Raw genomic sequence first — 12,297 nt, forward strand, 5'->3', positions numbered from 1 at the left:
AATCACCATTTTCCAATGACCAATATAAAAGCTGATGAGATAAGAATCATTACTGGATCCTAAACACTTTAGGTAAAAAGTTAATGGGAAAAAGGATATTTACATGATCTTAAAGTATGTCCTACAGATTAGTAATTGCAAAAGAAAAAATAAAGCACTTTCACAAAGAAGAGATGATATGGTTATCACTTAAACATCACCAATCATGAGACCACTTGACAATTCATGCCTTCTAAAGTGATGCAATATAAAGTGTATAACATTACTTATCTACTACGCTTGCCAAGAAATAGAACTAGAATAAACCTTTAAAAGTAACTTCTAATTGATAGGACATACAGGTAATACACAAGCAAACTAAACAGTAAGGAAACGATGAATCTGGATTATAGGGTATTCTATAACAATAGTACACAGACTTCAAAAGAAATCTAAAAATTAATGTCATGGAGGAAAATGGTATGGACCATTTTAGATTAAAAGAATCAAAAGCTAAGTAAAAATGAAATACAATACATGAGATACTAGATTAGATCATATCTTAAAAAGAAAAAAAGGTTATGAAAGATATATTTGGGACAACTGGTGAAAACTGAATATAGACCTGATGTTAAATACCACAGAACTGTTCTTAATTTTTTTAGAGGTGAATTAATACATTTAGTGTTTACATAATTTTCTTCCTAGCAATTGTATTTAATGGCAAAGAATTATTCCTGTTGATAAAGGGGTTCACTGTGCTCATCCTTCAGCTTTTCTGTATGGCTAAAATTTTTACAACATAAGGTTGAAAAAAAAAGTTTTAAATGTTACCTTCCACATACTCTAAATTCCCATATGTATTTGCCTTATTTCTGGATTCTTTGCTCTCCCATTTACCTATCCATTTGTTTCTTACCACACTACATTTTCTTATTAACCTTAATACCTAGGTGGGATTAATCCCTGAATAACATTTCTAGTTGCTCAAATATCTGAGAATTTCCAAGAAATGACTCATTACTGAATAGGCAGATGCTCAAATCATATTTCTTTTGATTTTGTGATTTCAACTTTTCTTCTAAAAAAGCTGGATTTATTTTTTTTTTTTTAATGTTTTATTTATTTCTATCAGGGAGAGAGAGACAGCGTGAGCAGGGGAGGGTCAGAGAGAGAGGGAGTCACAGACTCTGAAATAGGCTCCAGGCTCTGAGCTGGCAATCAGCACAGAGCCCGACACGGGGCTCGAACCCACGAACCGCGAGATCATGACCTAAGTGAAAGTCGGACGCTTAACCGACTAAGCCACCCAGGCGCCCCTGGATTTATCTTATTTTAAAAAACAATACTAATCAGAGTAAAAACTTATGTTCTTTCCTACACATACGAATGTGTATGTGGATATTTCCATAAGAAACAAATGCATCCTTTTAACATTTTCCTTTCATTACCGTTAAAATGTTCTTCATATCTTTGTGTGCCAGCGTATACTAATATTTTATAATTATCACGAACCCATATAATAAATACATACTTATGTTCAGCACTCACACTGAAGTCTAATTTTGGAGGTGTCTATTCCAAATATGTGATCCGCCTCTAGTTTTCCCTTGAATTAGTGTATGCAATAATCTCAACCTAGTATTTCATTATCTAGCTTTGGGAAATCAGAAGTTGGTGGTTTTGAGCGATGACTAAATTAAAAGTTTAGAAGTTGAAATCTTTATAAAAGACATTTGATTCTACGTATAACAGAAAAGAAGAATACACACAGGAAGTAATAATTGACTGCAAATGTTAAAAATCTGTTATTTACAGGGGGCAAAAATATGGGTACTTGTTAACAGTCTCTTTTCAATTTTTTAAAATTTCTCAAAAAAAGTATAAATTTATACTATTAAAAAAATTATTTAGAAGCCAGGACATACATCCCAAGGCAATATAACCTTAAAAGATATTATCAGCTGATTTTCATTGAGAACTAACTAGTAATGTAATCCTAGAGATTTTGCATCTAAATTTATTAACTTTCTCTACAAGTACTGTATTTCCTTTATAGTAAAATTTTCACACCATGTATACTTTACCAATTAAAACATAATTCTGTTTGGCTTAGTGCTATGTAAGAAGAAAGCCCAACTTAAAAAAATTTCCTAATTTTATAACTAGATACACTCATTTGTATAATAACCTAATCCAAAGAGTCATGTGACAGGATCCTTTTATCTCTCAAATGATGAATTTTAGGGTACTGTTTTAGTCTGTATTTTTAAAACTATGAAAAGAAAAAACAAATTTGCTTGAATTACAGGCACCCCCTGTAGATGAGTAACCAACTTCTTACCTTGCTGTATCTGTGGATGTGTTGTATAACTTGAAGGATGGGAGTATGGCATGTATCCTGCAGGGCTTTGTGGGGCATATGGACTAGGCACTGGGCTATTTTGTTGTGGCATAAATCTGTTCCCAGAGCTTGTCTGTGGTGGCACAAACCGGCTAAAAACCAAAATCCAAATAAACAATATCAGGAAATGAAATAAATATGCTATTCCTGAAAATTTCATGGTCAAAATTCTCAAAACCCTGATTTGTATAAAACAATACCTATGCAAACAGAAAATTATGAAAAGTAGAGAATATAAAATTTATCCATGACTGACAGTCTAAGAGTTAAACTAAACCAGTAATTAATTTCACTTGCATAAAAGTATCCCTCTATTTAAAATAAAGTCATGCTCCCTAAATTCTACTCTATAAATTTTCTTATCTGAAACACATTATTATTAGTAGTAGTAATAGTAACATATATATATTTTTTAAAGGGAGAGAGAGAGAGAATGTGAGCAAGGGAGAGGGGCAGAGGGATAGAGAGACAGAATCTTAAGCAGGTCCACAGTCAGTACCAAGCCCAATGCAGGGCTTGATCCCACTACCCCAGATCATGACCTGAGCTGAAATCAAGAGTCAGACGCTCAACCAACTGAGGCACCCAGGTGCCTCTCAAACACATTATTTAACATGTTTTTTCGTCTGTATAAAATTAAGTTACTAAGATGGTAGCTACTTCAATTGGTATATTAGAGCATTTCTGCATATAACATTTTAAGACAAATGTTTCTGTGACTTACTATTTAAGGCTAAGCATTTCAACTTTTTAACTACATATAATTCACTTTTATCTAACTGTATGTATACAGCATAAATTCACTCACAAGCATGCTCATCACCGAAAACAGTACTTAATAAAATGATGCATATATTACCTGGAAGGGCTATGTGAGATAGTGGTTTGTTGATAATTGGAAGATGCAGGACTACTGTGCATGGAATTCTGAGAAAGTTTATACTGAGGCATCATCATTCCTACACAACACATAAAAAAGGGAAAACGTTATTTCCATTTAGTGGTAAAGTATACTTTAAATGATTTAAAGGAATTGCTCTATCACAAACATTCAAAAGTTCTTTGTTTTCCTTTTTTTGATTCACAGGTTCATTGTGAAGAGCAAAATAGAGAAACTAACTTTCAAGCACAACCAATTTTACCAAAACATCCTTTTACCATATAACTAATGCAGGACCAGAGATAGAGATTTTTAAAAAAAATTCTACTTGCTTACTTAATGTCCTATCATTTAGCCTTAAAATTGAAAGAACCTTTATAAGTCACCTTATGTAACCCCTGACCAAATACTACATAATTCCTTCCCTTCTATAAAAATAGGTCCTTGGGTGGTTTTTCCATTACATAGTATACTTTATTACATACATCCCCAGTCTTCAGGAGCTTCACTTCATGCTCTTTGTTTCACTGAGATTCAGACCTCAGTTTTTTTTTGTTTGTTTTTTTGTTTTTTTTTACAAATAGTTCAGACCTCAGTTTTAAAAAGTACTACTTTATTGAGGGGCCCAAAGTTTGAGTTGCTGCAATTTTCATCTGAATGTTTTGAAACAAAACAGAATGCTCCTATTCTTTCTTCTATAATAATTCTTTGCCACATAGTAAGGACTGAATGAATATTTGATTAAAGAATGAAAATGTGAGGATAGCTTTCAGATTTTCATATTTCTTTTCAAGCTAGATTCTTTTCAAGCTTATTTCCTTCAATTATTACCCAAGTGGCATTTTGTTAAAAGGAGATGCAAAAAAAAAATCAGTTATTTAGACATTTTAAAATCAAAGATAAAAATCTATGATTAATCTTGAACTTTCTTATGATATGTATAGCCAATCTTTTTGGGAGCTTCACACATATTGTATTCCCAAATTCCACTTCCTGATATTGATATGAAAAGTGTCTTTTACTAGAAACATTCAAACAGAAGCTACATGTTCATTTGCCTGGAATACTTCAGAAGGGATTTGAGCTCCTAAGACAGTAGTTGAATAAGATGAGGGCTCAAAATTACCTGAAAATCCATCACTAATAGTGTGCTTTCTTTTGTATGTAGTCTAAATTACCTTGTGAGCCTTCTCTTCCAATTCAAATTCAGTAGTAAGTCATGTGTTCCATAGCTTAGTAATTTAATTACTATAATTATTGCTGATTTTTTTTTTTTGAGAGGGAGGGCAATCCTCTATGAGATTGAAGTTAAAAAATGTTTCCCCTGAATTAACAGTCTGGAAAAAACGGGATTACTAGTTTCAAAGCAATGGTTTTATTTAAAAAAAAAAAAGGAGTGGGGCAAATAAATTTCTAATAGTCCTTTATGATTATCTCAAAGCTCCAAACGACTATGAATAAACTGATTTGCATATTATTAAATTTTCTTCATATGTGTGACTCACATTTATATTTAGCAATCAAGAATCACCTTTCTAAATCTTAAAGCCAAATATTGCCAGGGAAACACTTAGAAAAAAAAAATCACAACACACAATGTGCCAATTCATTTTTTAATGTTAGTTTGTCTTCACAAAGTATGATATGGAGAAATTAACATTTTGGGTTACAATGTAAGTGTATGTAGTATACAATATAAAATGTGTGATTTAAAGGTGAATACTCTAAAAGCTTTTTATTAGAGTGATTTACTACCCAAATTAAATATTTAAAAATATGTTACAAAATGTAGTACAAATAGCTTTGGAAGACTTCCTTTATTCAATTTTATATCCACTCACATCATCGTATACTTAATGCTCTTATCCTGTAAATTTTTCTTCCGATCAATGATCTCTTCTTATTTTCTTTCATTGTAACCCCCTTCCAAGGCATTTGTAATTCTAGATTTACTTTCACCATTCCTAGCTGTCTTTTCCTACTGTGATCTAGTTTCTTGGTTCTAGTGAAGATACAGTGTTGCCTTGCAGACCTGCCTCAAATTTGCTGAAGAGGAGTTTGGACAAAGGCACTTCCGTGGGCTCAACCTGGGAAATGGACAGTAACTATGCAACTGCTTTAAAAACACAATTCACACACCAATACATAAAATTAACAAATACTATTTAAAAAACAAGACAAAACTAGGAAATGGAATGGAGGTACTGTCAAGAAATCTGGCAATATTCTTGAATATGATTCATCAGTTAATTAAGTTGGACCTTCCTGAGCTGAGGCCAGGAAGGCTGACCTTCCTGAGGCCAAACTATTGCCTTCTAGCTATTTTAATCTTGAGAGCCAAATAAGTATGTGGACATGCCAGACTCAAATGCTCCTGGGTACTCCTTGAATACATAAAAATTATATCTACACTGAATCTTTATGCTTCTTATAATATTTATTATATTATTATACTATATGCTTTTTATAATATTTATTATAAATAGTTTTTTCCTTAATAATTATAATCCTACTTTTCTGTTGCTAAGGCAACAGAAGTGTTAAATCAACTGCTACATAACTATGAATGTAATCACCATCAGTACTAAAACTAATCCCTGTTATAATTATTTATATAAGTACTGCATGTTGAAAAGCTTGGCAAGTACTTTTATTATTTGATTAATGAAAGGACTCCTTTTATATCAGTTCCATGATTTTCTGAAATAAAAAGACTTCTAAAGCTCTCTGAGTAAATGAATGCATTCTGAAATATCTAACAAAATACACCTTAGCTCTAATTTTCAAGGAATTTAGTTATATATTAAACTTCAAGAATATTAACATTCATTTAGTTTCCTTCTTATTCTTTTGGCTTGATTCAAAGTATCAACACAGCATTCATAGATGATAGTCTACCTTATTAAAGGAGACACTTGACTTTAATTACATGTGAAACAATCTCTGATAGAAGACCTACAAAAAATAGAGTATGAAATTGAATTAAAAACCTTACCACTCTGTACATATCTGTTCTGCATACTTTTCTCCCTGAAAACATTAGGACTCCTTGCCAGGACAGCCTGCAACAAGACTGGTATGTCGCCTTCTGGATCATCACTGCCAAGGTTATCTTTCAACTCTCTGGGATTAAAAAAACAAATGTCAAAAATGAAAAGAGTGATTAAGAATTCCCTATTCTACATTAGTTAAGACAGCAATTCATTAGTGAAATTCAGAAAGGACTGAGGTAGAACATCAAGAATTTGTGGGATATAAAAAAAATTCACAAAAGATGTCCAACAATTTCATGGATTTTTGAAGACACTATTCCTGGAAGAAACAGAATTATCAAAAATGACAAGGAGAAGTTCTTCTAAGGACAACTGTTTTTTCCCATTTTTATTTTAAACAGGGGGAAAGAGGCCCAAAACATTTTATGGAACTATTAGTTTACTTAAAAATGTTCACATTAGAGAACTCCTGGATGGCTCAGTCGGTTAAGCATTTTGCTCTTGGTTTCAGCACCACTCTGACTTGGAATTCTCTCCTTCTCTTTCTGCCCCCATGCTCCTGTTCTGGCTCTCTCTTAAAATATGTAAGGAAACTTAAAAAAGTGTTCACATTAGTTTCAAAGTAGAAAACAGAGACTGCTCTATTCAAAATAATGGAAGGTACAGAGATGATAATTATGCATAGAAGTTGGTAGCTGGTCTTAGATTATATTTTCTCTCTTACATTTGAGTATGGGTGAGTCTGCCTTTCTGAGAATGTCCTCTGAATGAAATACTGTTACCATACTGATTTAGACAAGACCCAGAGATTATGTAATTTTTCCACCTAATATTATCTTCTTCTCAAGTCATCAGTGAGCAAAAAAACCAAAAAACCAACAAAACAAAATACCAAGTAAATATGGATAGTTGCAATTTTCAATAAACTTGAAAGCAAGTACCAAATTAAATTTACAACTATGGAACAGAAATGATTGAATTAAATACAGGCAGTGTTTTTCACTTTACATTCTACATATCTCTGTTCTGCTCATTAAACCTAATAAGAGAGATTTATAAAGATGGTGTCCAATGATAAATTTCAATGAATTTCTGGAGGCAATCTTAAGGCGGCTCTCCATAAAATAAATCCTAACTGTATATGTGCTATTTCCCTTACCTTTTAAAATATTTGGTGGTAACTGTTAACTATGTATAGATATAAAAAGTGACAAAATATTTAGTCACTGTTGAATTTCTGAAGTGACAAAATATTATCATTAGACTTCCTTCTGATTTTACCAACAATTTCTCAGTTTCCCCATCAGAAAATTCACATGTATATTATCTTAAGATTCATCAGCTTTAAAAATGGCTTCAAAGTATGCAGTGTATCTAATAACAAAGACCTCTCCATTATAATGTGTTTTATTCTCATTCCTGTAAATAATGAATCTTAAAAAGAAAAATTAAAGTTGGAAAGGATACATGAGTACCACTGTATAGTGAGATGTGAAGGAATAAGAGAAATGTAACTTATTTTTAAAGATTTGTTAAAAAAAAAAAGTTTATTTGTTTCTGAGAGAGTGAGGAGGGGAGGGGCAGAGAGCAGGGAAAGAGGATTTGAAGCTGGCTCTGTGCTGACAGCAGAGAACCCCACGCAGGGCTCAAACTCATGAACTGGGAGATCAGGACCTGAGCCAAAGTTGGACACTTACCAACTGAGACACCCAGGTGCTCCTAAAAAATTTTATTTTTAAGTAATCTCTAAACCTGAGATAGAGTATCTATCACCCACTTTATACCCAAATAAAGTGGGGCTCAAATTTACAATCCCAAGATCAAGAGTCACGTGCTCTATAGACTGAGCCAGGCAGATTCCCCAAGAGATTTAACTTTTTATAAATTTTTGTGTTAAGACATTATCAGTATGTACAAGTTTTATAGTAAAAACTTTTTTAAAGTATACTCATATACAAAGATATTATAAATAAGCTATATGACTTAAGTTTACATTATTTTAAAAAGTCTGCTGTGTGAAAATATACACTTATGATGGTATGATAAATCCTGGGAAAAATTACTCCCAATTTTGTAGTAGCCATCCATGGAGTCAGTCCTTGAGTTTTGGTTAACTTCTCATGGAAAGCATGTGAGCCTATTCCAAATAAAGCTACCAGTATAGTCCCTAGTGCTTGGGAATTCTAATCACTTTAGCAATACAAGGGGGAGACAGCTTCTTGAGCAACTTTAGACCTCCCTACACAGACCCATCTTGATGAACCAAGATTATTCCAAAAGAGTTGAAAGATCTTCACAGAGTTCCACGGGTCTATTTATAAATCTTACCATAAGGCTCCCCTGGATATTCACATATTTTAAAATTAAACTATCTATGTAAATTTTCTGAAACAAAGAGTAAAACCAGGAATACTGACTCTCTTAGTAAGACCAAAACTTTTCACTTTTAAATTATACTTACATGTGATCTGTTGATACCTGGTTGAGGCTATGGACAAGCTGTGAAACCAAATTATCATCCCTACAGGCCAAAAGGCAGTTCACCTCTTCTGCTATTCGTGCATTAAAGAGAAGGCTCTTTGTAGTTGTAGCAGGTAAAGGGGATGGAAGAGGCAGCTGGTTCAGGACTATTTGGAATAAAATCAGATTATTAGAAACTGACTGCAAGAAGTCTCTTTACAATATCTGCTTACAAATATTCTGATTAAACACAAGTTATAAGTATTAATGTGACAAATTATTAAAAGGCATTCTGCTTCTCTCCCAATCAACTCTATTAAAACCCTGAAACATCACTTGGGCAATAACAGATTTTATTACTAAGAATAAAACTCAAATCCTTTATATGTGTGATTTTTCATATCTTAAAATTTTTATTCACTTAATAAATGAATAAAGTAGCCAAAACAAGTAGTGTTAAAAAGTAACTTCTAAGAATTGAGAATACATTAATTAATCTCATTTATTTTTGCTTCTAAGATTTATCAGAATCACTAGTAATCTCACATAAATAAACCAAGTAATAATACCCAACTCTTCAAGGAATAGGTTTTTAAAAAGTTTGAGTATATATAAAAAATAAATAGCTCACTTTAGCAGAAGAACATTCATAGAATAAGGATTCTGGAAGAAGGCAAATATCTAAGGAATTCTATCAATTATAAATTTCTAAATAAATAGTTTTCTCTTCATTCTAGTGTAACAGCAAAAAAAGGATACAAATGTTTCTATAGTAGTTTAAATTCAGCTATTTACAGTCTTTTCACATAATGGAAATCTGTTCATTTGTTTAAAGTAAAAGTTAAGAAAGTTAACTAAAGTATATTTGTTTTTGGCTTAATTTCTAATCACTTACACAATGTAATTATCAGGCTATTCAGCCCCAATGGCTAATAACAGGTTTTTATTAATAAAAACACAGGAAACAAATTATTAATAATAAGGATTTACTGGGGAAGCTTTTAAAATATAAGGTACAGGTGAGAGAATAGGGAGAACAAACAAAAATAAATCCCTGGCAGTATATCTGACTTGGTACTCCTAGATATTACATGTGTTTATATCTTACCTACAACAAAGCAAAGACAAAAACTAAAGACAGTTTCACAAGTTTTCTTACCTGAGTTATCCTACTCCACCGGGTACTTTCTTATCTTAGACTTCATAAACTAGCCATGTTACTTTCCTAACCTCAAAGCTATCAGTCTTTAACTATTTTACCCCAATAAAACAAGCCAGAAATTAACAGAAAAACAGTATTAAGGGACTACTGAACACAGATAAAAGTGCATAAGAGACTCTTTAATACAGAGAACAAACTGAGGGTTGCTGAAGGGAAGGTGGGCTGTGGGGGGCAGGTTAAATGGGTGATGGGCATTAAGGAGGGCGCTTTCAGCATGAGCACTGAGGTACTATATGTAAGATATGAATCACTGGGTTCTACTCCTGAAGGCACGACTACACTATATGTTAACTTGAATTTAAATAAACACCACCACCACCACCACCACCACCACCACCAATGGGGAAACAAGTATGGAAATCTCAACAGTTATTAAAACTATGCCTCAACTAGAAATGAGCTGGGGCCAACCACAAAAACAAAAATGAAACATTTCTTGAAGTTATCTTTTCATAGTTCCTTTATTTTAAAGCCCCAAAGTTTGAATAATGCAATGTCCTCACCTTCTACCCTTCTCTCTCCTGTCTCTTTTTCCCTTTATTTACTCAGACAGGATGACATGTGGACTGACACTGTAGGTAGCTTTTTGCACCATTACTCAGGGACTAAGAATTAGAGTCAAAGTTAGCTTTTGTAAGAATGAGTCCCTAAAAATTGTGTTACACTAAGTAAATCTCAAAAGAATGATGAACAACTGACGAATGGATCAAGAAGATGTGGTTTATCTATACGAAAAATACTACATGGCAGTGAGAAAGAATGAAATCTGGCCATGTGTAGCAACATGGATGGAACTTGAGGGTGTTATGCTGAGTGAAATAAGTCAGGCAGAGAAGGATAGATACCATATGTTTGCACATATAGATGGATTAGGAGGAACTTAACGGAGGAACATGGGAGAGAAGAAGGGGAAAAATAGTTGGGGAGAAGGAGGGAGGCAAACCATGAGAGACTCTTGAATGCTGAGAACACACTGAGGGCAGATGGGGTGGGGAGAGGGGAAGGGGGTGATGGGCATGGAGGAGGGCACTTATGGGGATGAGCACTGGGTGTTATATGGAAACCAATTTGACAACAAACTATTAAAAAAAAAAGAATGATGAAGTTCTTTGAAGTTAAATGATCAGATAATATGGGCTGCTGATATCTATGACAAACTCCAAGAGATAACTGAAAATGACATCCAAATTGACATCACTAAGAAATTAGATAAAGTCAGGCTATCAATCTTTCTTCTCCAAAGGGCAGTTTCTGTTACCATTTCTAGAAATGCTTTTTTTAAAGTCTGTATTTGTTCCTATATGCAAATCTATTCTTCTTCAGTTTTGATATTTTTTTAATGCTTTGTCTCATCTCCTTTGGTCCTTACTTTTGCATTTATTCCTTTATCATATAAGAGCTTTAAACAAATGCCACCATTTCTTAACTGGTCATTAGGATGAAACAGAAATTTAGGTCTTATCTACTAGCTGACTACTCTAATTTTGTTACTTTCGCAAGCATGCCAAAGGAAATAATGATATCTGTCATTAAAATTTTTAAATCTTAAATAATTTATGACAACTACAAATAATTTTTTTCCTACAGTCTCTCTTAAAAGATCACTGTTAACACAAAAGAGAACACAGATTAGATAAAATGACCAAACTTACGGTCTGTGAGACTAGCAATCCCCGCGAGAGTAGTGATGGGGACATGGGGCATATCCCCATTCATCCTGAAGTTCTGGAATGGCGTTGCCTATAAAAGTACTTAGTTCAGGTGCCAGCTGTCATTACTTCCCATTTCCCAAACACTGCAACAGAAAACAGACATTTATAAAAATATGTAAAATATAACACTATTAGGGAAATACCGATAAAAAATAAGATTTTCTGCTTTCCTTGTTTGCCAGTCTATACAACAATAATACTTATCATTCATCTGTACTTACATCAAGCATTGCAAAGTGCTTTGCATACATTAACTAATTTAGTTCTCACAACAACAATATAAAGTAGATACTATTATTTTCTGTATTTTACTGATCAGGATATTAACTTACAGGGAGTTTAAAGTAACTTGTGGAGGAAAGATTAGAATCCAAGCAATCCGGCTCAATAGTCTGTGTAATCAGTAGGCTATATTACTAACCTTGGATACTCAATTTTAACAAGTACTGTAATTCTTTTTAAAAAGTGTTTATTTATTTTTGAGACAGGGAGAGACAGAGTGTGAGCCGGGGAAGGGCAGAGACAGAGAGGGAGACACAGAATCTGAAACAGGGTCCAGGCTCTGAGCTGTCAGCACAGAACCCAATGCAGGGCTTGAACCCACAAACTGTGAGATCATGACCTGAGCTGAAGTTGGATGCTTAACT

General features: G+C 33.3%; 1 protein-coding gene across 4 annotated transcripts in view; it reads right to left on the minus strand.

The window, feature by feature from the left end:
* NIPBL (NIPBL cohesin loading factor) overlaps nucleotides 1–11,730 on the minus strand; it is a 117,847-nt gene extending 106,117 nt beyond the window's left edge. For all 4 annotated transcript variants that reach the window (XM_077763479.1, XM_077763480.1, XM_077763478.1 and 1 more), the window contains exons 1-5: nucleotides 11,591–11,730; nucleotides 8,718–8,883; nucleotides 6,259–6,386; nucleotides 3,243–3,342; nucleotides 2,324–2,475 (exon numbers count right to left, since the gene is read on the minus strand). In XM_077763479.1, the coding sequence (XP_077619605.1) occupies nucleotides 2,324–2,475; nucleotides 3,243–3,342; nucleotides 6,259–6,386; nucleotides 8,718–8,883; nucleotides 11,591–11,654 (610 nt within the window). In that variant the 5' untranslated portion in view covers nucleotides 11,655–11,730. The remainder of the gene's footprint in view (nucleotides 1–2,323; nucleotides 2,476–3,242; nucleotides 3,343–6,258; nucleotides 6,387–8,717; nucleotides 8,884–11,590) is intronic.
* Between the last annotated feature and the right edge of the window lie 567 nt (nucleotides 11,731–12,297).

This window comes from Crocuta crocuta, unplaced genomic scaffold, assembly GCF_008692635.1.
Source record: "Crocuta crocuta isolate KB4526 unplaced genomic scaffold, BGI_CrCroc_1.0 scaffold4, whole genome shotgun sequence".
Classification (NCBI taxonomy): Eukaryota; Metazoa; Chordata; class Mammalia; order Carnivora; family Hyaenidae; genus Crocuta; species Crocuta crocuta.